The following is a 26,244-nucleotide window of genomic DNA, read 5'->3' on the forward strand; positions in this document are numbered from 1 at the left end:
TCAGCTGAAAATGCTAGAAAAATCCTTCATTTCTTTAAGTTTGGAAATCCAAATATATTTAAAAAAGAAATATTTCCTATTTTGTGTAGTGTGAAATCTGTATTCACTATTCATTAGAAAAATAGGGAAAATAGTGGTTTTTTAAAAAAGGTAAACAATTCCAGAAACTGAAATCCTACAAGTGAAATCAGTTTGTTTTGTCAATACTGGCTGATTTGCACATAATGCTAAACCGTGGTTTAATATTAGAAGGAGGAACTACTGAGAGCTTTGGACCTGTGGGCTCCCCTTTTCTTTTCCTTCTCTACTGTATGTAAGAGAAGCACCCTAACAGTTCTTGATTTAGTTTTTAGAAATCATAATTTAAGGTTCATAATAATAAATCGGGGTTAATTTTAACTCTGGTTAGTAAAAAGAAAGCTGTTTCAAAAACTAATGGCTTGTTATAGCCAACTTTAGTGAAGATGAATCACTGTCCAATTCAACTCTTAGAATGGAATTTAATATGAAAGCTTCCAAGCCAGGGAAGGGTTTTATCCATCAGTCCAAGGTTTGCAGTGAGATGTCCTTATACCATTAAACTTTGGCTTAGCATTACGTGTGAACTCAGCCATTAACTTACAAGTGAGGTCACTAAACCCTAGAAAATACTGGCTAGTATAAACAAACATTGAGTTATTAATTTTAACATATTACTTTTTAAAGAAAACATATTCTCTTTCTAGGGTTGTTACACTCAAAAGTCACTATGTGTTGCAGCAAGAAAAGCTTTTATTTATTTTGGTTTGTAAAAAAATTGTCAGAGATTTTTAAGATGAACAAACACATTGGCAAATGTTAAAAAATCTAAAAACATTCTTCCAATTTATGTGCAAAAACATTTAAAGTATCAAATTACATCACATCAAGCCAAATTATGTACACATCATTATCTTAAATTGTTGTTATCTTGCTAGCATTTTGCTATAAATAATTTACTTCTCTCCTTCAAAATGCCTGTTTTCAAAGATTTCAGTGCAAGTGTTTGTTTTGTTTAGTGCATTTTTTTTTACAATGAGCAGAACAGCACATCAGTTAATATACAACTTTTGTATTTAGCATTTCCTCTTCCTGAGGCCTGATCTTGGTTTCCACTCATCTACAAAGATGAATTAACTAGTAGGAAAATGGCAAGATAGTTCTCAAGACAGACTGTTGAGGGAAGAAGTGGCGGAACAGAAAGCATTTCTTTTAATTTATGGTGCCTTGAGTGTGCCTTTTTATTGGTCTCCAGGGTTTAAAGGTTTAAATAACCTCTTTCTCAGAAAACACTGCTAGTCTGAATATGAATCTTTTTTTTCTAAAATAGGAAGCTAAAAAGATTAAAGCTAAATAAAGGATTATTTTCGAAAAATCAAGTGTTCTGCTGGATTATTCATTCCTGTGTGTAGAAAAAAGTTACCCCGCTGGGATCACTTAGCCTGGAATTGTATTGAAGATGAGGTTTTCTGGGCAATGAGGTTAGTTAGTGTCTTCCAAATGGAGAATGAGGCATTATATAAATTATCAACTAAAAGAAATATGATGTTCTGAGCACTGTGGCTGAAATATAAGGCTGTTCGAACTGCAATAAACAATTCTTCTTGGAAGTAGAGTTACTTAGGCATATCAACAGATATTTTTTTTAATGATGATGATGATGATGATAGCAAAAATAAATTTCTTATTATGCATCTGAAATGCAATTCTGTATCCGGTCCATCCACTGGTAGGCACTCTGTGCATCTTGCGCACAAAAATTATATACTCGTTTACTTGTCTTTAGCTGCACAATTAAAATTAAAAGATAAAAGCAGTATCAATTTTAGAACATACATGATTTCCATACTTCACAAATCCTATTGTCATTACAGTCTTTGCAGTAACAACATTGTTCTATGCTGTTCTCATGAACTCCAAAAATCTTCCATTTGGAAGAGAATCATATCTACAAATGCATGGGAAGTTTGCAAGGAGAATCTTCAAGCAAATCAAGATTTTCTACTATACAAGTAGTCTTCAACTTACAACCGGTTGCTCACCGGCCATTGAAAGTTACAATGGCCTCCCAAGGGCTACTTATGACCAGATTTGAAGTTATGAAACCCCTCCCTCCGCACTGCATTTGTAGTTGTTTGCAGTGCCCCGTAATTACATGATCTCAATTTACACCTCCACCTCCTCAGAAATCAGCATTTAATTCCGATTTCTTATTGACACTGCAAAAAAATATCATAAAATTAGATATGGTCATATGGCAACCTACTTAACTATCAGCATTACTTACACCCATAATTTCAGGCTCAGGTATGGTTGTAAGACAAAGGTTATCATTGGATGCATCAGACAATTCCCTCTACTTTTCTCAAGAAATGGGGTGTACCTAATAACAGACTTGCCTGCAAAGAGAGAATTCTCTCTTCAAGCAGCTTTAAATGCTGAGGCAATTTGCTTCCTTGAAAGTTGCTGTCCTTTCCTGTATCTATCACACATTCTGTTTGATAGATAGTAGTCTAATATGTGTTATCTAGATCATAGAACCTAGGGATGAGCTACCAACTAGGTTAAATGCAAGTTCACAACTGAAGAAAGTCAGGGAGAGAAATTATATATTGATTTCCAATATATTGTTTCCATCCCATGTTTTCCTTAAGAGTTGCTTAGCAATCCTTTTATCTGCCTTTTGACTGCTCAAGAGCGCCAATGTCTAATATGTGTTAAGCATTAATTTTTTTCTTCATCTAGGAGTCCATCCAATATCAAGCATTATTCTCCACAGTTTTCTGCAGGTTGTTAAGCAGATACATACTATCTACCGTGTTTCTCCAAAAAGAAGGCCGGGTCTTATTTTCTTTTGACCCCTGAAAAAATGGCTAGACGTTCTTTTGGAGGGTTCTAATTATTGACTCACCTTGTGGCAGTGAGACCGATAGCCCCACCCAGCAGGAGCTCACTGCTGGCCCATTCCTTCTGTGGCTGCTTGTCACTACTCGCACGCATCACCCAGGCCTCCATTTCATCTTCAGATGCCTCCAAGAAAGCATCTACAGCTGATAACATAGCTTTGGATCAATCCAGAGCTCTCTTAACAGCTGCAGATAGCTTCCAGCAGGCATCTAAAGGCGAAATGGAGGCCAGGGCAATGCATGCGAGTGGCGGCAAGCAGCCGCAAAAGAAGCAGCCACAGATGTCAGGATATGTGAAGTCTGGTAAGTAGAGCAGCTTCACCCCCCAATCTCCACTCTAGCTTATTTTTTACTTGTGTGCCTCATCCCACCCCCTGCGCCCTGGGGTGGGCATGGTCTTAATTACTGCTAATTTTGTGGGTAGGGCTTAATTTGATTGCATGTATGTGATAGGGTTTCTTTTCAAGATGGTTCGTCTTTTTGGAGAAACACGGTAGATCCCAGGGTTACCCATTGAAAAAAATAGTATAGACCCATTTCACAAATTTTGGCCCATTTATTTGAACAATCCTATGACCTCTAAAAATGGCTGATCATAAGTTATGAAAGAAAAGGGAGTGTGGAGTTTTTGGCGCTTGGTTGTTTTTGTGCAGATGTTTCATTACTTACCGGTAATATCGTCAATGCTAGAAGGGAGTGGAGTTTGCTTTCTGTTATATATAATAGCTCATAACACAAGATATGAAAAAGATAACATTCCATGCATCAAAAACATCTCTGAAACAACCAATGGACTATTTATAGTCACATGGCGTCAACATAATAGCCAAACCAACTGAAGCCCTCCAAACATTTTAAGGAAACCACAAGTGTAGTAGCCCAAGAAGAAAAAGTAAGAGTCATGTACAAAATAAAATGTAAGTATTGCAATAGCCACTGTATAGAAAAGGCAGGTAGAAGACTAGCAAAGTGCATCCATGAACAACAAGTAGGAGTCAGAAGACATGATGAAATTTCACATGAACAGACTTAAGCATAGTTTCAATTGGGAAACCTTGAACATCCTAGATCACGCTACATCCAAAAATGCTAGGGAATTACTTGAAGTCTGACATTCAGATAAATCATCCATCAACAGGCACATAGATGAACTACATTTACATACCAAGAGACAATAAAAAGTTAAAAAAAGAAGAAAATCAGAATGCTTGCCAGCAATCAAAATCCAGATAAGCAAGGATTAACCCCAGGAGCAAAACCAAACAATCAACCAAGCAGTCAACAACAGCTTAATCAACCAAGGGGAAAACAACAACACTCTCACCAAGTTTGGGAGTGGCCAAGACAAGCAACTGTTATATATAAACAGGGAGTAAATTCTACTCCTTTCTAGCACTGAAGATGTTACCTATCGGGGTAATGGAATGTCTACATGAAAACAACCACAAGGACCCCACCGTTCAATCCTGGGCCATTCTCTTCTCTTCTATCGGGAGAAATGGAGTACTGGCTAAATGTGTCTATTTCTGCATGTCCTTATTTAAGAAATATTCTGCAGAGATTCTATTGTCAGTGTGCTGGCTGGGGGAATTCTGGGAGTTGAAGCCAACACATCTTAAAGTTGCCAAGGTTGAGAAAAACTGGTCTAGTGAATTAAGAGCAAGACTAAACTTTGTGGCACAGCATCTGCTTTCCTTGGATCAATCCCAGGTTAAATCTGTAGTCAATCTGGGAAGAGCTGAGAGACATCAATCCAAAACTCTGCAAAACTGTTGCCAGTCCACACAGACAGTAGTGAACCAGATGGACAAAGATGTGATTTAATGTAAGACAGCTTCCAAAACTTCTATTCTAGAACATGGGAACCTACCTTTGACAATAAAATGACATTAAAGGGGTATTACTTCAAATATGTAGCACCACATATATATATCTAAGGGCAATGGAGAGATGTGCTACACTGGTGTCTTCTCAATGTGCAAATTACAATCATATCCAATATTGCAGCTTACCCCCACTCCCAGAAAAATTCTTACAAATGTAGTTAAATCTGACTCAGAAAAATTAGGGAGTTTCTATCTCTGCACAGATTAGGAGTACAAATTTTTGTTATTAATTTAAAGCAGATGGTAGTCTGGAACCAATCTACTTACATCAAAGAAAGCTTTTTCATTAGCATGTTTTGGAGCACCAATAGTTGGTGAAGCGGGGATTACACTTTCTACTTCTGCAAGCTCAATATGGCCCTTACAATAAGCATCTTCCATGGAATCATAATATCTTAGCTAGGGTTAAAAGAAAAAGAAACAGTAAACGTTAAAGAAAACAACAAGCATAGTAATATGAACAGTCCGCCATTGTTATACTAAACATGTAAATAACTGTATATTGAGTAGCTATGATTTGCCATTATCTCAAATGAGATGTTGTGGACAATTTTTAATTTCCTAAAATTCATAGCTGCATAAAAGTAGCAAATACAGAGAAAGGGAAGACACGTTAAAAGGCATGGTATAGGGGATATCCTGGATTATAGTTTCTGAACCATTTTGGAAGGGTTAAATGGTTTATAACTGTTGAAACCTAATTAATAAAATATTTTAATCAAAATACTGAAAATTCTAAATCTTTTCATAATAATTACAAATCCTTAAGGATAGTAAAGAAAAAAAATTCAAATATGTTGGATACCTGCTCATGAGAAAATGTATAATATAATCTGTATTAATATTTTAAAAATAAGCAACATTGCAAAAAATAATTTCTTAACGTTGATTAAAATCAGCATTCAAAAAATAGCATTTAATGCCTAATGTTAATGTAAAAGTTTTATGATTAAATTTGCAAGAAAGTAGTATCTTTTTCACATGGTAATTGGAGGGAGGAAAACAGCACACAAGCACTGTGCTCAAGGGAAATTTGAAGCACTAGTTATGTAGGTTCAAATGAAGCACCTACTTAATAATCTGAAATATTTAAAAGCAAATTTGATTTAAAGCTCAACATGGTCTTGACAGTTTGATGGTAAGGAAATGATGTAAAATATAATGAAATAATAATAATATACATTTAAATAAACAAAGGAAAGAAACAACATTTCAGATGAAGAACAGTGGTGGGGGAAGGATATTTCTGGGGTTCTACTTGCTCCCCTGAAAGACTGGAGAGCTCACAAATTGCACACATATATTACAGACCATTATTACACTTCACCTGGTGTTTTGTAACATCTAGTACAAACCAGCGTGGTTTCCAACCTTTTAGCAAAGCTCCTCTTTTGTAAAGGGTTCCTTCAAAAGATCTAGAAGAAAAAAATATATTATTTCTTATTTTAAGCAATGGAAATCAGAAAAATACACACATAGTAATGATGTTTATTAATTCAGTTCAATTCATAGGACAGAACTTAAAGCAATTAGAACAAAATGCCCAAGTGAAACTTCCTATTAATTCAAAGTAATATACATTACCTCAACATCAAGTTATAGGTTTTAATTTAGTTCTTTTATTATAATGGTGTGCAAAATGTTAGCAGCTTAAAATATTACAGTTTAAATTATTTCAAGCCTCCTGAGCAGGATGTGCAAAGTGTTTTGATATTGGTGATATTATTTATTTATTTACTCCTTCTCCAATATGGAGGTTTGGTGAGTGCATGAGCCACAAGCACGGGCTGATATTGGCTGGAGCTAGCAGGAGCTGGCAAAATGTGATAACTTGTCTGACTCCTCTGTTTATTTTGGTATAATAATTCTCAGAAAGTTTTCTTAACTGATAAATGTTAATTTACCCCTTATTTCAGACAAATATTATGGGATCTAGACCAAAGGTTTCAGATTCTTCTGAATGTGAATATGATTAAGATTGATTTAACACTTAAGGCTCATTTAAATTTTGAGAACCCTTCCTTTGATTATCACATCATATTGTTTTAAAAACATCTGTGGGGCACTGAATTCTTTTTTTGAACAGTGGTGTCCTGTTATACTTTCTTGTTAATTAATTTGACTTTATGTTTCCCCAGAATTAGTAATTAAGTAATTTAATAAATTTATATGCCGCCCAATCCCGTAGGACTCCGGGCGGCTTACAAAAACAAGATAAAAGTTAAAAAGAGAAAAAGAGAAACAAATTTAAAAACAACACACCATACATTCCGTCTAGATGGGGCTGGACTTACCGTATATACTCGAGTATAGGCCGAGTTTTTCAGTCCACTTTTTGGGCTGAAAAAAGCTGCCTCGGCTTATACTCGAGTCAGTGAAAAATTTGCCCAAATGGAGGAGAAAAAGGGGCGCCCCTTTTTCTCCTCCATTTCGGGACCCAGTGGAAGTTCTCTGCGCGAGGTGAAATGGCTGGCAGCAGCCTCACTCTCCTGCCGTGGCTTCCGTTTCAGTCGCGCAGAGAACTTCCACTCGCTTCCCGGGCTTGTGTTCTGATGAGGGGGAAAGAGAGGACTTTCCTTACGCCCGCATGAGAGCTGGACGTAAGGACTTTACCCCATTGATGAGGCGGGCGGCGCGGATTGTAGCAAGGACGGCCGCCAATCGCAGCCCGATTGCACCAGGGGGTTCCGCTGGTTGAAAGAAACTCCTTCTTTGCACCAAGCGCTTTTCCCTCCCAACTAATTATAACTAATTATATTAATTAGATAGATCAGTGTTTCTCCACCTTGAAGACTTGAAAATATGTGGACTTCAACTCCCAGAATTCTGGGAGTTGAAGTCCACACACTTTCAAGTCTCCAAGGTGGAGAAACACTGAGATAGATGATCCACTGTGTTTATTTTTGGAAAAAAGCGCCTCCTGCTCTGGACTGCCGGGAACGCGATCGCGTCTCTCTCTCTCTCTCTCTTCCCCCCACCCCCGGCTGTTCCCACCCGGGAATGTTCTGGCGGGCTAGGCGGAGGGTGCGTGTGCGTGCATGTGTGTCAAGGGTGGGGAGGCTAAGAGGGTGAGGTGAGATCCTGGCGGGGACCGCATTTCACCCGCCGAGCTTCCTTTTCCCCCGTCTTTTCCTCCGCTCGCCGACTTCCTTTCTCCCGTGGCTGACAGGTGGGTGGGTTTCCCTCCTCCTCCTCCCTGCTGGACGTGGATCTGCGGCGTGGGTGGCCGTCCTTGTTGCCCGCCGGCGGCAGGTCGCGGCAAAGAGAGGGAGAGGGAGAGAAATGCCACCGCTCCCCGGCTCGCCTCTTTTTCCCGGGATCGCCGTGATGCTTTGAGTTTTCCTTCTGCGGAGGTAGGGTGGAAAGAAGAAGAAGTGGGGCCCTTCCCCGCTTCTTCTCGGACTACCTAAGCGTTGGGTGCGCTGTCCCCATCTGGGCAAGTAGTGCTGACTCATCAGGTGTCTGGGAACGGGTGGGGCTGAGGAGCGGCTGGGGGTGGGGGGTGTTTTACAAAGGGATGAGGTGGACTGAATTACCCCCTTGTATCTGCTGGCTGCAGCCTTCTGTGTGCAGAGTCCAGACACTGCTGACTCATCAACATGAGGTCACCCATAAGTATGCTCTGCACACACACAGACACACACACAAAAAAAGGAATGGGGGCTAACTAGGGTTAAGGGGAGGAAAGGAAAAAGGGGGACCCAAACAGATAATCTGCTGATTCATCATTTTGGGGGTAGTCAGACTTGACCTCGGATCCCCTTTCTTTCAGCTGTTTTGTCTATAAGCCCTTGTGACAGTTGCTGACCCTTAGCATTACTGTAGCACTGTGTGTATTTATAGGTAGGGAAGAGTGTGAACATGGTAAAAATGGTTTATGGGGTCATTGGGAATCCTTTGGGGAATGAATGGGAGAGCTGCTGGGATGTCCTTATACTCTGTGCACACCGATGCTGACACTCTTGTTTTGGATGGTAAAATTGTAGGTCCTGAAAACCTTAGCTTTATGGGAACACTCCTTCTGTTGTAGTGCATGTTGTCTCTTAGACCAGTGTTTTTCAACCACTGTGCCGTGGCACACTAGTGTGCCGTGACATAGTGAATAGAGAGAGAGAGGATGTGTATAATTAAGGTGACCAGACGTCCCTAGCAAGGCCGTGGGCTGGCAGTAACCGCCGCGGCCAGCTCCCTCCCCCCCCCGACGGTCAAAGGTGTCCCTCTTTACCAATCTGAAAATCTGGTCACCTTAATCATGAGGTGAGTGAAGTATTTCATTGAATACACCGGTATTGTGTGATAATAATTTGTTATCCAGAGCAAATTTTTACAATGGCTACTGTATATTTAATGGGCACAGGCAGGCTGTATATGTTATTCAATGGGCAATGGCAGGCTGTAATTAATGGACACAGGGCAGGTTGTATATTCAATGGGCACAGGCAGGACACTGGTAGAATGTATATTATGAGCCTATGAGTTTTGAAGGATTTTAACTCTTGTGTTTTAGCTTGGTTGCTGAATGAGCTAAGGTTTTTGTACTTTTAAAGTTATTGTTGATACCATATTGTTTTTATTGACCCTCTTTTCCACTTACAGAGCTAGTTTACTGTTTTTCTTTGAAATAAATATTCAAAAACATTATTGGTATCTATTTTTATTTTTGAAATTTACCGGTAGCTGCTGCATTTCCCACCCTAGGCTTATACTCGAGTCAATAACTTTTCCAGTTTTTTGTGGTAAAATTAGGTGCCTCGGCTTATATTCGGATCGACCTATACTCGAGTATATACGGTAGCTAACACAGCCAAAAGCCAATCCATCTGGAGGGCACTATTTTCCACTGTAACATATTTGTTTTATAAATAACCAGATGAAGTTGCAATTGGAAAAAAGTAATTTTAATAAAAGATGTTTTATGAGGCATTTGAAACAGAATGAAAATAAAGCAAATATAACAATTTTGCAAATTTTTTAAGGAAGCCAAAGTTGTATCATAGTCTGATAGCTCACATTACCTATTTTCATCATGTTTTGAAGTGAACTGATTGTACAGTGTTGTTACTCTCCTTTCCACACCATTGGCAGATGAAATGTTGCTGTTTCGTTCTTCACCCAAGCCACTGTCTGGCAGATGCAACATAGACCTCTTCTGACAAGAGTGCAGGTTGACAGACATTGCAGAAGAGCCAGAAGGATGTCTCTGATGCTTTAAACGTAATGTGACATAATGCAGGGTTGAAAAAAACATCATGGGTTAGCCAAAAATCCAAACAGAGATACTTTATCTCTTTTTCAGTGACTGCTTAAATCGCCTAACATTGTGACAGAAATCCAAGGGTTGAATTAAACACTTCAGAAATGAATCGCTATACTCTATTTCTTGCAATAGACAAATGGAACTATAGCTGGCACTTAAAGATACTTGAAAGGATCTATAAAATAGTTTAGAACGTATTAAATGTTTGTGGCAAATGCATTTTTGGTTGTAAATTTCTAATTTCTAGCAATTACTGTAGCTTTGATTAGCTAGAACATTGCAATCTGATTCATACAAGTGCTAAAACATCAAGTGCTGATTCATACAAGTGCTAAAACATCAAAATATCTTTGCTATATATTGTCTTTTTATCAGTAGAAGTAGAAAGGAAAAGGAAAAGAAAGGGAAAAAAAGGAAGGACCCAACAGATCTGAAGAAGAGAATAAAGGAATACATGCTGGGGAATAGAGGTGTAGGTCTAATTATGAATGAAATGGTTAACATTTATGTCAGAAAGTATGAATTTGTGATTTATTTAAGCTGTTGGGAATGCATATGAAAGTAAGAAGCCATATGTTGGTGGTAGCTGCATGTGCTCCAGTAAATGGTGCTAATGGAAAAACCAGGGATGAGTTTTAGGAAAACTTGTGCATTTTTGCAACATTCTGAGCAAGTGCAGGACATTTTGATATCTGCTTACATAAACATCTCTTTGTTTTCTGATTTAAGCAGAAAATAATGCTTACACATTGAAAGGGAATTCATCACAAAGCATGACTGATTTGATCGTTTAAGATGAACAAATAAAAGATTTAGTAAAGGATGCTTGAGTGATGTAATGTGGGACAGATCATAATTTGGTTACAGTATGTCAAGAGTGAAACCTGGAAAAAAGGCTTGAGATAGAATGAAAAGAATTAGGTTACAAAAAACCCCAAGAAATGGGGAATTATGCTAATGGAAGCATGAAAAAGAATGCTGGAAAGAACAATGACATGAAGGAGGCTGTGAGGAAAAGAGCAAGTAAGACAACAATTACAGCAAAAATAAAAGATTGTGTGTATTGGGAAAAACATAACCAAAGAATGTGGAAGAAAAAGTTAAAATTGAAAGAAGGGTAGAAAATGGAAACCTGTTTTGACGGGGGAAAAGCCCATTTTGTTTTGGAAGTAGATGAAGAGGGCTAAACAAGAAACTTCCTGCAAATGAATGGATTTTAAACAAAAAGAGGTATAGTTACTTGAAATGAAATTGAAGTAAGATAAGGTGGAAAGAATATTTTAGAGATTTATATTTAAGGATACATCAAAAATGGAATTAAAATAAGATTATCAATATTAATGTTCAAGAAAAAATGAATGATAGTATAATTGAGTGAGCTTGGCTAGCCTCTATGAAAGTTATTTATCTCATACCTAGGAAACTGGATAAATTAAAAGTCAAGAAGAAAAAGTTCTGCACAGGGATGGTGATTGAAATGAAAGAATAATAATTATTTATGGAGTTCTTTGCATTTATAGTATATATTCTTAGTCATAATAACTAACAATAACTAGCAGAAAACTAACAATCTGAATTGGTTTTTCCACATGTTATCCTTAGTGAAGTGTGCAGACCAGCATCTGCATTTCCTGTGTTGGATGAGGAGAACACATCTTTCTCCTTCTGTCCTGGCCAGGCACTATTGAGAGCATTTTAACAAACTGCATCACTATTTGGTTTGGTGGTAGCAGTGCCTCAAATAGAAAGTCCATACAGAGAGAATGAAGGACAGCCGAGAAGGTTATAGGAAGCTCACTTCCTGTTATTCAGGATACTGCTTATAAATGCTATGGGCTTAGCACTCAAAGCATTGTTAGAGACCCCACATACCCACTTTATGGTCTGTTTCTGTTACTCCCCTCTCGGAGGAGGTTTTGAACTATTTCTAACAGGACTATCAGATTCTGTATCAGCTTTGTTCCCTATGCCATCCATCTGGTAAACTTGCAGGATTCATTTTTCTCACCAAGTACATGTATAATACAAACTAGACTGTGTTCCCTTTCTGTGTCATATATGTAAGTATGTGCATACATTTGCATTTATTTTGTCATGTTTATGTTGTGTATATTGGAGGTGATGACCCTTTGAGAACTGTATGCAAAGAAATTTCATTTTAATGTATGCCGATTAGTATATATTCAAAGTGACAACAAAGTTATTATAAGTTCTTCCAAATTCTAAGTTCATAATGATTTGGAGTCAGATGTATGCAAGTGGAAAAGTTGTTCATGAATTTTTCCTCCATGTTTCTTTTTGTTGCAGCCCTCTATACTCTTTAAGCAATGCTACGTATCCTTTCTTACTGCAAACATCCTGGCATTATGTTACATTACTCCAAGGGTCCTCACAGTGTGCCAAGTCCTTGTATTGAAGGCAGCCATTGAAACCACTGACATCTGTATAAGTCTAGGTCAAAACCGTTTCACGGTTTAATTTGAATTTATTGTCTCAACCACTAACTATATAAATCATTTAGTTTTTAGAAAACTAAAAACATACTTAAATAATTAAGATGGACACTGTTGGGGAGTGGAATGTAGTACTACAGTCAGGTACATTATCTGGCAGTAATAAATCATTATCCCATTTCAGCATGAAATGTGAATCCAGTGACAGAGATGTACTGTAAATATGTTAAGAGTTTAAAATGCATACACTGCCATATTCAATAATGTGATAGTGATACACATATGTGGAATTTTGAGACAATTATTTTTAGCCCTTGCTGAAAGTTTGAAGATTCTTGTTAAAATACTTACATTGTCTTTCCCTGAATCTTCTTTCACATTTATTTTGACTCTTTCCCACAGTGACTGCCACCTTTCTGGGCTGTGGTTTAATTTGTTCTCCAGTCTTTCAATTTCCTAAAAAACGAGCTTCCATAAGATTAAATCTTTCTGTTGTCCCTTCAAACACAGGAGCTACAACCTCTTGCTACAGTTGAAAATGACGATAAGGACTGGAAGTGTTTTTAAAAATACTTACACAGCACAAGTCCAATGCTGTGACCGCAAGATTTTACATTGCCAAAACTAACATTTATCACTTTTTAAAAAAAGAAACAGCACTAAATTATAATAAAAAAAGGAAATGTGACAGATTTATTTAATGTGTTTGCCAAACTGCAATTTATTTCTACTTTTTAAATGGGAATTTGAATTCCCTTATTGCCTCTTATTAGAGCTATTTCCTATGAATAAGCTATAAATGAAATATAATGAAAAATAAAAATAAGACAGAAACATTTTTTTTCTCAAGTGCTCAGGTAGTATGCTTCAGCATCATCATTATCAATCATTCTTCAGCAATATCAGCATTCTTCAGTCTCCCAGGATTTGTTAAAGATACACAGTATTCTTTACTTACAAATATCATTAGATTATTATATATTATTCTAGATCTACTAGACCAGGACTACAAAAAAACCCAAACATATTTCCACTAGCTTGCCCTAATTGTTTTCTGCCATCTATTGGTCCTCTGGATTTTGGCAGTTTAGATTTGACAGCCCAAATTATTTAAGAATTAGAAGAACAGCATTTTTCATTTCACATTTTGATCAAAGGTCAAAGTCTTCAGTTAATCCTTAAGGAATCCTAAATGTGACCTGTATTGTTATTATATTTGCTACAATTATTGACCCAATTTTAAGATTTTAAAGAATTATCAAGTCAATATTGATGTGTAGCAGCCCCCAAGTGTTTTTTCCAGGATGCTCTGTGTTCAACTTGCTTTTCAAAGTGTCTAAAGGTGCATCTATCACTGCTGTAATTAAGTCCATCTACCTTGCTGCTGGTCATCTTTTATTCCACCTTTCCCAGTATGACACATTCTCAAGAAAGGTAGATCATTGCATAATGTATCCAAAATATGATAATTTGAGCTGGTCATTCATGATTTGTTTGCTTTCTTAGCTATTCATAGATTTCTTGAGAGTTTTCTCCAACACCAATAGTTTTCTACTCTGCTTCTTCAAGCTCAGCTTTTCCTTCCAAAGAGTGTTATGGAGAAAGCCACTGACTGCATAATTCTGTTCTCTGTAGACAGATACAGTAGAACCTCTGGTAACGAACGCTTCTAACCACAACCAAATTTGGTTCTGACCAAAATATGCACCTTTTTTTTCATGCCTGATTTCCCCTTCTGTGCCATTTTTTTTGTAAGTGCCAAAATTCCAAAATTAGGTTCAGGTCACAACCAAATTGGTTTGTGACCAAAGTTATGGTCTTGACCAGAGGTTCTACTGTCCAGAGATCACAATATCTGAATATCTTTTCCAAAGCCTTCATGCTGCAAAAGCAACATTGCTCTGTTTAAGTCTAACCTGTTTGGTATATGCATTGTCATGTCATACCATTTGCATGCCAAAAGTGATTGGGCTGCTTTCGTCATTTTAACAAAAGCAGGAAGCCAAGAAAAACTCCAAGTCACAAAATACCAAAATAAGTTCTTCACAATTAATTAAAAGATATTCCAGCAAATTCTTGAATAATGCACATATAAATATTAGTTATGCTGGGGGGGGAATGGCATAATAATAATGGCGTATTTTACTAGAAAATCTATACAGAAAACAGATTTAGTCAGCTGTAATTCAGAAAAAAGTCATTCCTTTTGGGGGCAACCTAGTATTTAATGGAATCATTACTTTAAAAACTGAATAAGGTGGGAGGCAATATAAACAAGACTTCATCAGTTACTGTATTTGTATTGATATGGATATATACTCAGAGAATATATGTACATATAGTATATTATGAGATTTAAGTAATGGTCAATAAAGTAAATGCAGTATTTCCTTGTGGCAGTTTTTAAAATTACTTTAAAAACTGACTCTCTCCCTTCCTCTACATTTTTCTTATCTTGATCTTTTGTTAAATTGAAAACACTGAAAACCAATAATTGAAAAAAAAATAGATGAAGCTACATGAATATATTAAACAGTTACACTTACACTAAATAAGTTGGTGATGGCATCAGGTTGCACTTTAGCCAGGTTATCATAGCATGGCCAGACAATTTTTCTCTTATTGTGGGAAGGTGACATATCCATCTGATCGGTTTCATCCAAGGTACTAAACTTTGCACTTATCATAGTCCAGTCATAACCTGGGCCTGTGGCTAAAGTCTCTTCTGTGTAGTAATCCCATTTCTTAAGGCAGGAAATGCTGACATTTGGTTTTAATACCTGTATAAAAAAGAACCCTTGTAGCTGATAAATGTGATTTGACCCTTCTTCCCTAATGATTTGCCCCTGGCTCAAACCATTTTCCTCAACTTAAATGCAGATAAAGATTTAATCCATTTTAATAGTAGGAAGCAATTCAATACTTTTTTCAGTTTCCTCTTGTGGTTAAGTAGGCAAATTGTTTCCCAATTCAGTTTTAACCCTGGGAATCCCCTCTATTTCCCTCTCCTTTAAATTTTGTGTGCCTAGAACGTATCAAGTTCTTCATGATTTGGCGGGATTCTGCCCTTGCTCAACTTATTCCTGTGAAATGATGCAACATAAGTTGAGTGTGAGTTCCATATTAAAATAATTATGAAACTTATGAATTCAGAAATGTTATTAAAATACAGCATACCAAAAAAAACCCTAGCTTTGCAAATATTTTGGTCCCTTGCAATCAAGTAACATAAAAAATGTGGGACAATCATTGCCTTTATTTCAAAGTATGCCAACATTCAACAACACCATCCTAATAACATTAGCATCAAGACCATTCAATTACAATAGACACCACCACTTAAAACTGTGTATCCCAGGTAGCCCTCTTAAATGCTTAGCTAGTTTTATATGTTGCTACCTCAGTAAACTACAGTCATATATAACTATTACACAGGCATATTTGGGCATATTCTTTGAAGTAAAAATTAGAGACAAGTAGATCTTCATAGCGATTTAAAAAAACCCTTGAAGGAAAGAAAAATCATATGTAGTTCTCCCCAAACCAAACTAGCCAGTCCTGTTTGGCTCTGGACATACAATTAACAAGCTGTCTTTGTGAAGCAAGGGTACTTTGCAACACTTGAGCTTACCCTTAAAAAATAAATAAATTTGCTATTATAATATAATTTTCGTCCAGTAATAAGACTATCACAGCAATTATATATCAAAAAAATGGTCATATCTACCAAATCACAAAATCCTTAAAATAACAAGAAGATTCATAAAAATACACACTAACCAGACTCATTGGCTATAGTCTTTAGATCCCTGCATCTGAAAAACTACTGTCTAGACAGCATGGTAATTCTGAAAACTGGTTGTATACCTCTGTTTCAAGGGGCATGTACAGATAATTGAAGAAAACCGGACTCCTTTTGTGTATCTTGTCAATGCAGTCCCAAATGCAAATTCCCTTTTTGCCATGTTTTTCTCCTTTATCTTCAAATAATGTTCCTTAAAATGATAAAATGTAATGTAATTAGAAGGACACAACCTTAGATTTGGATGGCATGAATAATTGTGGTACAATATTTAAGTTAGATGTGCCACTTTGAGAATATAGAATAGAGACAAATCCAGAATGTGCCTGAAAATATATCTGTGGCTTTCAGCCAAGAAGCATTTTATAAGTGACACATAGTAGGCAAACACTATGTATGGCTAACTATCATGAGATACTAGAATTTTGTCAAGGAGATTACAAACTAAAATTAAGAGAACTAGTGGCAAAAATATTGACTAGAAGCTATTTGGATTGGGAATTTAGGAAGAGTTTAAAAAAGCAAAATAACTGAAATCATCACAAGAATTCCGTGTTTTAAAATCAAAACACAATATGATTCAATAATAATTTATTGATTAGTCAAGGAACCATAAGAAATAAAAGTGGTAAAATCAAATAAAAAAAAATTAGAGAAATGGCAGAACTCACTGTATGAAAGTTACACAGCTCTGATGTCCTCCACTGAAATTATGCTGGGATGGATTTTAATTATGATAGTTGTTTGGTTCTGATATAATATTTTAATGACTTTTTATTCTAATTACTTTTATGCTATTTTATTGAAGAAAAAAAAATCAGAGAATAGCTTTTTTTAAATATTTAGGACAAATTTAAATTTAAATATTTGTACAAATACCTCCTATGTATACTTAGATATGCTTAACCAATTATCTGTGAAAAGGATGAAAACATCTTTAGATTTTTACTATCTAATAGTGTTACTAGCTGCATTTTTATAGATTAAGCTTATTGTATAAGTGATTTGACTCAGACACCCATCTATAAAAATGCAAGAGCAAAGAATAAAAATATATTGCTAAAGATATTTCTTTTGGGGTATTTTATTAACTATAAATTGGTTATGATTTGACTGTGCAAAATCTATATCTAATATATGTATACCTTTTCTGTTTTCAAACTATGCTTCCTAAAATTATGGTAATTTCCAAAATTACCTTTGACTAAGAGAGAGAGAATATACATGTTTTGGAAACACAGCTAATTTGCTCTTGAAACCATTGTTACATATCCAGAAACCTGCTCCCTGCAGGGCTGTCTGAGCAAATCAGCACTGCTGCTACCAACTTGCTCACAGTTCCACACTATCAGAAAACCCTCAACAACACTTTCTGCTATCATCTCTATTCATCAGGTGTCTGTAACATACAATTGCAAAAATTCCATCCCAGATTCCCAATTTGCCTCAGTGCTATTACAATAAACAAATAAACATGCCAGTTTGTAGATAAGTAAGCCTCCATACTCTGTTATTGTAATGAAATAGTAATCAATTGCTAGGAACCATTAAATGATACTTTTTCAATTTCTGAAAATACTGATGGAATTTTGAAAGACCGTTTAATGAAAAATAACATGCTAATTTTTTTAAAAAAAAGCTGTACACCACTCAGAGGTGCTCTGTGAATGAAGTGGGCAATCACTAAATCCAATAAACAAAATAAATATACACATTTACTCTATAAATTTTCCTCTAGCAATTGGACTAGAAGACCTCCAAGGTTCCTTCTAACTCTATTCTTCTATTATTATTCAATACAAAGCAGATGTCAGTGATATTATTTCAATCCATTTCTGATGAAAACCTTTAAAATTAATAAAATAGCAGCCAAATTAATACTGGTCAACTTGAGATCCATACCGTGTTCCAGTCTTTCATAGTCTGAGTCCAACAGGAATGTTTTAAATCGATTGGAAACATAATGAAATGCTAAGAACTTCAAGTAATACTGATTGAATTCAAACTCTGTTGGATACTGGCTGTGAATCTGAAATTTATAAAAACAAAAACAATGGTCATAACTTTATTTTTTACCAAGGGCAAAGTCAGCAAATTATATTATTTCATCTTTTTTAGCTCTTAAGTATCTTTTTTAACAGCAAGATTAAAATAATTTATGTTTCCCACATAGAGGTAGATACAGATACAGACTTTTCTATTGCCTTTCCCATGGAGATCTATTTTGTTACTCATTCCTACATTGCTTTAGAAAGATGTCAAGATTCATTTTTTTCACAGAGCTTTTGCCAGTTTGTGTTGTCCAAGTTATATGAAATTAGTACTAATCTTTGCTTTATTTTCATTTTATTTTATGATTTTATAGATGCATTGTGATTCAGTTTCTTATTCTATAATTTTGATTGGATGTTTTATATTATTACATTGTAAACCTGCTATGAGGCACAGAGATTTAGTGACATCTAAGATAAATAAATAAATAAACTCAGGCACTGAGGCATATAACAGATAACTTACACATAATTTCTCCTGTATTAGTGAACAAGCAATCAGAAGAGTTTTTAAGACCAAGGAAAGATCTGTACGGTGAAACATACATTTCTTGGCTCTACCCACAGAAGATTGCTAGATTCACTTTTATAAGAGAGTTTTAGAACAGACTGCAGAAATTCTGTGGTTAGTGGGTATTTGGTGATGCAAATGTAATGGGAAAAATAAAATTTAGTAGCATTCTTTGAACTGTACCAGTCTTCCTATCTTACCTACAAAATACACATGTAGTGGATAAAATAATAGTTATAACATATGTTCTCCATTTTGATGTTTGGAAAATGAAAGGGAGAACAGTTGAAGGAATAATGTCTATTTTTATATTGATTTTATGCAAATAGTATTATTCCCGCAAGATTAAGCAATCACTAGAACTATAGGAGAAAGTGAGAGAAGCATCATTTATAATATGACATTATTGACACTAAAGTTGTCTTCCTAGAAATAACTGGATAATCTACCAGATGTTGCTATTGTGAAATAACGATTCACATTAATAATTCACTTGACACCTGGAGATATTGGCATAAACAATGGCTATTTAAAAGATGATGCATTTCTAATTTAAGCACCACAACCTCCTATGTACTCTCTAGGCAAAATAAGGACAATTGCTTTTCAATCACATGAAAAGATTCATTTGTTAAATCTTCAGTTATTGCTCTTGGTTGTTTGAATGTAGTACTCTTATGAATTTATACTGCATATCTAAAATTAGTCAAATCTAAAATTAGCTTTCCAAATATATATTTGTACAACTTCAAGCACATGAAGAAATAAAGGATATTTATTCCAAAAATACTTGCAGAGCAAAACATTTTTATTTCAGCATAATTATGAAAGTTGATAAGATTAGAAAAAACCTTCACAGAAAATAACTTTATATATGCAATATATGTTTTCCATATTCTAGATTTCAGCTGCAATAGATTTCTATTGCTATTGTGTCAATTAACTGACTTAAAAAGCACCTGCATGGGCCATGTTAGAAATATACTGAACTGTGTTGACATGAAATATTTTTTTAAACACCAATGAGATGTACATGAATTCATAAAACTTACACCGATGTTATCTATTCTTATTGCATCAAGCTATCCTTCCAAATTTATGACTCATTGAACTGTTTGATGGAGAGGGAGGGATTTAAATTGCCTGAAAATGATATGGAGAGGATAAAACAGATTACCTTCTCCCAACTGTTCTATAAGCCAAAATTTAGGATGAGGATGTGTCCACTTGCTAAGGAATGCAAGATTGGGAAAATATATAGTGGTTATAACTTCATTTTCATAACTGCTGAAGTCAATTAAAAGATAAAGGTTTGTCCTGTCCAGTTGTGTCTGAATCTAGGGACCAGTGCTCATCTCTGACAACTTGCTTCAAGCACTCTACTATCATCCCAGTGCCTAAGAAACCTTTCATCAAGGAGATGAATTACTACAAACCGGTTGCTTTGACATCATAATTATGAAAACCTTTGAAAGGCTAGTCCTGACCCACCTGAAACCCATCATAGATCCACTGTTAGATCCCTTGCAATTTGCCAACTCTAGCAAATAGATTGACAGATGATGCTCTTAATATAGCACTGCACTACATATTATAACATCTTGAATCTCCAAGGGCCTATGCAAGGGTCCTTTTTGTAGATATCAGCTCGGCATTCAATACCATAATTCCAGATATTCTTCTTTTCACTAAACTGACACAGCTAGCTGTACCTGACCACACTTGTAAGTGGCTCATAAGCTTTCTAACAGATAGGAAACAGCAGGTGAAGCTAGGCAAAATCACATTAGATACTTGTACAATTAGCACAGGTCCCCCGCCACAAGGGCTGTGTGTTCTCTTTCTATACCAACCACTGCATCTGAAATAATCCCTCTGTTAAATTACTGAAGTTTGCAGATGATACAACAGTGATTTTAGTCTCATTCAAGACAACAAATCTGCATACAGATAGGAAGTTGTACAACTGGCCCTGTGGTGCAGCCAGAACAATCTTGAACTGAATACAATCAAAACTATACAGATTATAGCAGATTTTAGGATAAGCCCTCTATTCTACAGCTTTTACAATACTAGACAACATAGTATCAACAGTAGGGTTCATCATGTTTCTAAGTTCTATAATAACTCAGAACTTAAAATGGATGACTAACATCAAAAACATCATTAAAAACCAACAAAGAATGTTCTTCCTGTGCCAACTCAGAAAACTCAGACTGCCCAAGGAGCTGCTGATACAGTTCTACAAAGAAATTATTGAGTCTGTCATTTGCACCTCTATATCTCTCTGGTTTGGCACAGCAATCACACAGGAAAGGTACAGATTTCAACAGATAGTTAGGACTGCAGAAAAAATAATTGCAACCAGCCTGCCTTCCATTGAGGACCTGTATACTGCACAAGCCAAAAAGAGGCTGTGAAACTATCTACAGACCCCTCAGATCTTGGACATAAACTGTTTCAACTTCTTCCCTTAAGTTGACACTATAGGGCATTGCATGCCAAAACAACCAGACACAAAGATACCTCCTGCCCCCTCTGCTAAACAACTAATTCCCATAACACTGTCATGCCCTGGGATGTCAAGCCACCTAGTAGAGTTGTATTATTATTACTATTATCCTTCTGATCTTTGGCTATTTCCTTAACTTTTTATGACTATAACTTCGTTTTTTATATCTCACAATTTATGTTGATTGCTTTTAGGTAGTATCCTATTATGATTTACATTGATTATTTAGTATCCTATGACTATCACTGAGTGTTGTATCTAATGATTTTTCAGATTGTGTTTTATGATTATGACCATGATTTATCACTTGTTACTTGTATGTACGCTCAGATCTTATGGACTGGAGACAAATTTCTTGTATGTCCAATCACACTTGGCCAATAAAGAATTCTATTCTATTCTGTTTCTTATCCAAAGGAGCCAATGTTGTCTGAAGACATTTCCACGATCAGGTGGCTAGCATGATTATACACCGAGACACAGGGAATTTCTTCTGTTCAATCATGTCTGATTCTTCAAGATTACCTGGACAAGTATCTGCAGGGTTTTTTTTGGCAAGAATTTATAGAAGTGGTTTGCCACTGACTTCTTTCTAAGACTGAGAGAAAATGTCTATAGGGTCCTTGCTTGTCTTTGAGTTTGGTGGTTTTCTTGCAGATATTTTATTACCAAACTATGCAACATCATCAGTGCTAATGCTAGAACCCACAGATCAACCCTGATCTACACACATTCTCTTTTAATGACAGAAAGTAACTAACTCAAGGTCACCCAGCTGGCTTTATGCTTAATGTGGAAGTAATGATCTCCCAGTTCCTAGCCTTATGCCTTAACCGCTACACCAAATTGGCTCTCAATTTCTGTATTATAAACAATTAAAATTCAGGTTATGATTTTTATAAACAAATAAACATCCACTATGTACATGCTCCTTTATTTAGGCTTACCTGGTGTACACAATCCAAGAACTGCAGAAAAATGGGTGCAAATCCACTTCCTTGACAATTAAGAGTTAAGTTACTGCGCTGGCTGAATTTATGACCAAAAGATAACCATTCTTTCTCTATTAGCATTCTGAATCCTTCAAGCGTTCGATAGAATGGATCACTGAGTAATTGCACAAGAGACACAACCTAGGCCACAAAATGATACTGGTATGTTAATCGGAATGCCTTTTATATACACACCCAAATATACATTTTATTTCTATCTACCATTAGGATGAGGTTTTTCTGTTTAGATATAAATGTAAATGTACTATCTACTTTCGGGACATTGGAACTACTTAACTGCAGTGCATTATTTATAGTGAAAAATTAGTTCACAACTGCTACATGAAGATTAACCCCAAGCTTCTAGTGCTGCAGTGTGGTAGTGGATACAATACAGTACTGCAGGCTACTTCTGCTGATGGCTGCCAGCAGTTTGGCACATCGAATCTCACCAGGTTCAAGGTTGACTTAGCCTTCCATCCTTCCGAGGTAGATAAAATGAGGTTCCAGATTGTTGGGGGCAATATGCTGACTCTGTAAACTGCTTAGAGAGGGCTGTAAAGTACTGTGAAGCGGTATATAAGTTTAGATGCTATTGCTAAGCATTACCCAAACTCTTACACCATGAGAAATGTTATCTGGCCAAAGTTGAGTATGGTAGTGAAAGAGTTAAGGGCCTGGTAGTACAGGAAAATCTTTTGCGGTGTTCTCTTTCTCTTGGTGTTCTAAGCACATGCTTATTTTGTTTAATGGTTAATTCAGGGTTGAATTACAGTATAGACATATTTTTTATGGAAATCTGGAAACTTTTAATTTAAAGATGAAACAAATTTTAAACTGATATTTGAAAATAGTACAATCATGTTAATTTTGTTTGTTTGTTTGTTCCACACGATAACAATTTCTTACCTCCAGTTTTTAATCAGAAAATCATCTTTAATAGAATTATATGCGAAGAATATTTGCAGATATGAAGGTATGAGAGAGATTGCTTTTTGGGGGCCTTACTACATCCTATTTAAAACAACTGTGGAAACTGTACTTCAGTTTATGAAGAGGAGCAATGAATTCTAGAGATGAAGCTAAAATTCTCTAGAAAAGTGTTCACAGGATATTTTTTTGAATGATGGATTTTTAAAGGAAGTTTTGTGTATTCTCAGAATGGGTTCAGGATATAATTGAGCTTTCAATATAAAACACTTTGATCAAGCTAACCCACTCTCACTAGAGGGGACTGGCTCCCTTTGCTAATGGAAAGCATTTCTCTGCAGCAGCAAAAGGAATTTTTGTTCACTTCCCTTTCATATTACATCCCCTGTCCAAATATACTCCAGGTCTCTCTCACTTTGCCTGCTATACATAATAACTGACCTGCGCTGTGATATCCCAGCCATCTTCCAGACAAACTAAAACTGAAGAACCATTTTCAAGTAGCTCTGATATGACAACACCCAACTGTATTACTCTGTGAAGCTATACAAAACATAAAGGAAACAAATTACTAAAATGAATGATAGTTTATACAATGACTAATAAAATATGTTTTTATTAAAACTATTGAAAATATTAGATACTCAGTTTGTATCAGGTCTTATTGAACTAATAGATTATAAAGTTTAAAACAAAAGAACAAAATGAAGAATTAAGTACAGTGTCATTTCCCCCCTCATTTGCACCCATATATGAATTAGTAGTTCTAGGCCTCATGACTAGAGGGAACATCTTTTTTCCTATTAAATGAAAATGCTTACAGAACACTAAATAATATAGGTATCCTTTCATTGTTCCATAAAGTAGTTTTATGGATCAAATGCTTTAGTTAAAGTTTGTCTTAAGACTGAAGATTTAATGAATACATTTATATCATTTTCTTTGCAATAATATACAAGTGGCTGATCAATGCCTTCTTTCAGGATTTTTTTTAAATCTTACAAATCTAGTTTTACAATTTCAATTTTCTGATGGTCTTCCATTTAAGTATTAAGCAGATTTGGCACTTCTTAGTTTTCTGAGAGCAACCAGAATTAGCCAGGTGCTGTTCTCTTTTGATATCTAATTCAGTCATAATTTTTTCAAGCACAATTGGCTCTCAAACTATATTGTAGCATATATTTCAAACCCAATTGGCTGTCAAACTATATTGTAGCATGTTATATGTTTTACAAAAGCTTCTTGAAAGACCGCCTGCTGCCAATTACCTCCCACAGACCCATTAGATCTCACAGGGTTGGCCTCCTCCGGGTTCCATTTACTAGCCAATGCCATCTGGCTACTACCCGGGGGAGGGCCTTCTCTGTGGCAGCTCCGGCCCTCTGGAACGAACTCCCCGCAGGGATTCGGACCCTCACCTCTCTCCAGGCCTTCCGAAAAGCCATCAAAACCTGGCTTTGCCGGCAGGCCTGGGGGTGATGAGTTCCCCCCCCTCTCGACTTGTATGGTTGTGTGACTCTTGCTTATTTTAATTATCTGTATTTCGTTTTTATGTTCCCCCTTTTCCCCTTTTGAATTGTTCGCCGCCCTGAGTCCTCCCGGAGAAGGGCGGCATACAAATAATAAAATTCAATTCAATTCAATTCTGTTACAAAACATGATATATAGATTCTAGGAATTAAATTCCACAATACAATTCATTGCATTGTCAATCTCCTTTAGAAAATAAGTGGCTAATTATCTTGTAACAGTGGATATAAAACCAACTTAAAATATTTAGATACAAATCATTATCAAGAAAGACACTCTATTCAGTTTCAATATACCTGTGCTATGTACCTGACGTAGCCAATAATATAGTGATGAGGTATTTACTATAGGATAATCTATGATAATAGTTTATTAAACTGAATTTCTTTTGTTAAAAGTAGAAAATGGAAAATGACTTCAAGAGAAATTTAAATTATTATAGCCAAATGCAACATTTTATGGCTGATTGTGATTAAGTGAGTATCTCAGTGGTTAAATCCATTTTGCCATTGTATAAATATTCACTGATGGATGTTTATTTGTCTCCATAGAAATACAGATTTTATTTAATGCAGAAAAAAATGAAGAAAGAAATTTTTTTTTGTTACAGAATCAAAATAGCCTTGGTTTTCCCTCAGAAACCACAAGCATTTATGATTGCCCCATATCACCTTACCTGAGGGAACCATTCAGACTCTCCAAGAGCTTTAAGGAATGTTATTTCAGAATCTGCTGGAATATTGCTAGGAACACAAGCACTCATGAGTCTTTTAAAACTAGTTTTCACTTGCCGGATGTCACTGAATTCAACTGGAACAAATTCACAATTTAAAGCAAAATCAAGTTTGAAGCCCTGTGGACAAAGAAGGCATTTATTTATGCTATTCGTTTTAAACATACACTTAAACTATTTATTAAGGAATTTAATTTTCCTATCCCATTTTTTTTGGATGAAGTTAACATTTTTTCTGAGACCTGAAATAACATGGTATTACTAGATATAGTATATATCTTACATAATTTTCTTTGTATGACCTCATGACCCAGAATCCTCCTTTTGATCTATTTTGCTGTAATATGATGACAGTACAAATTTTTTTTAGATCCTTGTATAAAAATTACAATGTAATACAATGTAATGCAGACTGCGGCTTTTCTCTCTCCTGGAATCTAATTAGAATAATATGAAAAATGGTAATGAAAAGTCCACATTTTTGGACTTTCCCTTTTTATGATAGCCTAGGAAAGGGGTTTTGGATACTAATAATTGATGTTACTGAACATAAAAGTGCTGTTTAGATTTGAGAGGTTCTGAATTCCTCAATTTATGTGTCTTTGTTGGGACACCACTTTAAATGTCGCAGGACCATTTTGCTACGCATATATGATGTATATA

The 26,244-nt window shown here is 35.8% G+C and overlaps 1 protein-coding gene across 2 annotated transcripts in view; it reads right to left on the reverse strand.

Annotated features, from left to right (window-relative positions):
• Positions 1 to 246: 246 nt before the first annotated feature.
• SBF2 (SET binding factor 2) overlaps positions 247 to 26,244 on the reverse strand; it is a 221,720-nt gene continuing 195,722 nt past the window's right edge. For both annotated transcript variants that reach the window (XM_032223265.1, XM_032223258.1), the window contains 11 exons: positions 25,525 to 25,701; positions 23,760 to 23,861; positions 22,344 to 22,529; positions 18,225 to 18,351; positions 16,388 to 16,515; positions 15,067 to 15,300; positions 12,872 to 12,976; positions 9,826 to 10,016; positions 6,138 to 6,225; positions 5,078 to 5,209; positions 247 to 1,804 (listed from right to left, as the gene is read on the reverse strand). In XM_032223265.1, the coding sequence (XP_032079156.1) occupies positions 1,706 to 1,804; positions 5,078 to 5,209; positions 6,138 to 6,225; positions 9,826 to 10,016; positions 12,872 to 12,976; positions 15,067 to 15,300; positions 16,388 to 16,515; positions 18,225 to 18,351; positions 22,344 to 22,529; positions 23,760 to 23,861; positions 25,525 to 25,701 (1,569 nt within the window). In that variant the 3' untranslated portion in view covers positions 247 to 1,705. The remainder of the gene's footprint in view (positions 1,805 to 5,077; positions 5,210 to 6,137; positions 6,226 to 9,825; positions 10,017 to 12,871; positions 12,977 to 15,066; positions 15,301 to 16,387; positions 16,516 to 18,224; positions 18,352 to 22,343; positions 22,530 to 23,759; positions 23,862 to 25,524; positions 25,702 to 26,244) is intronic.

The sequence above is a fragment of the Thamnophis elegans genome, chromosome 1, assembly GCF_009769535.1.
Source record: "Thamnophis elegans isolate rThaEle1 chromosome 1, rThaEle1.pri, whole genome shotgun sequence".
Classification (NCBI taxonomy): Eukaryota; Metazoa; Chordata; class Lepidosauria; order Squamata; family Colubridae; genus Thamnophis; species Thamnophis elegans.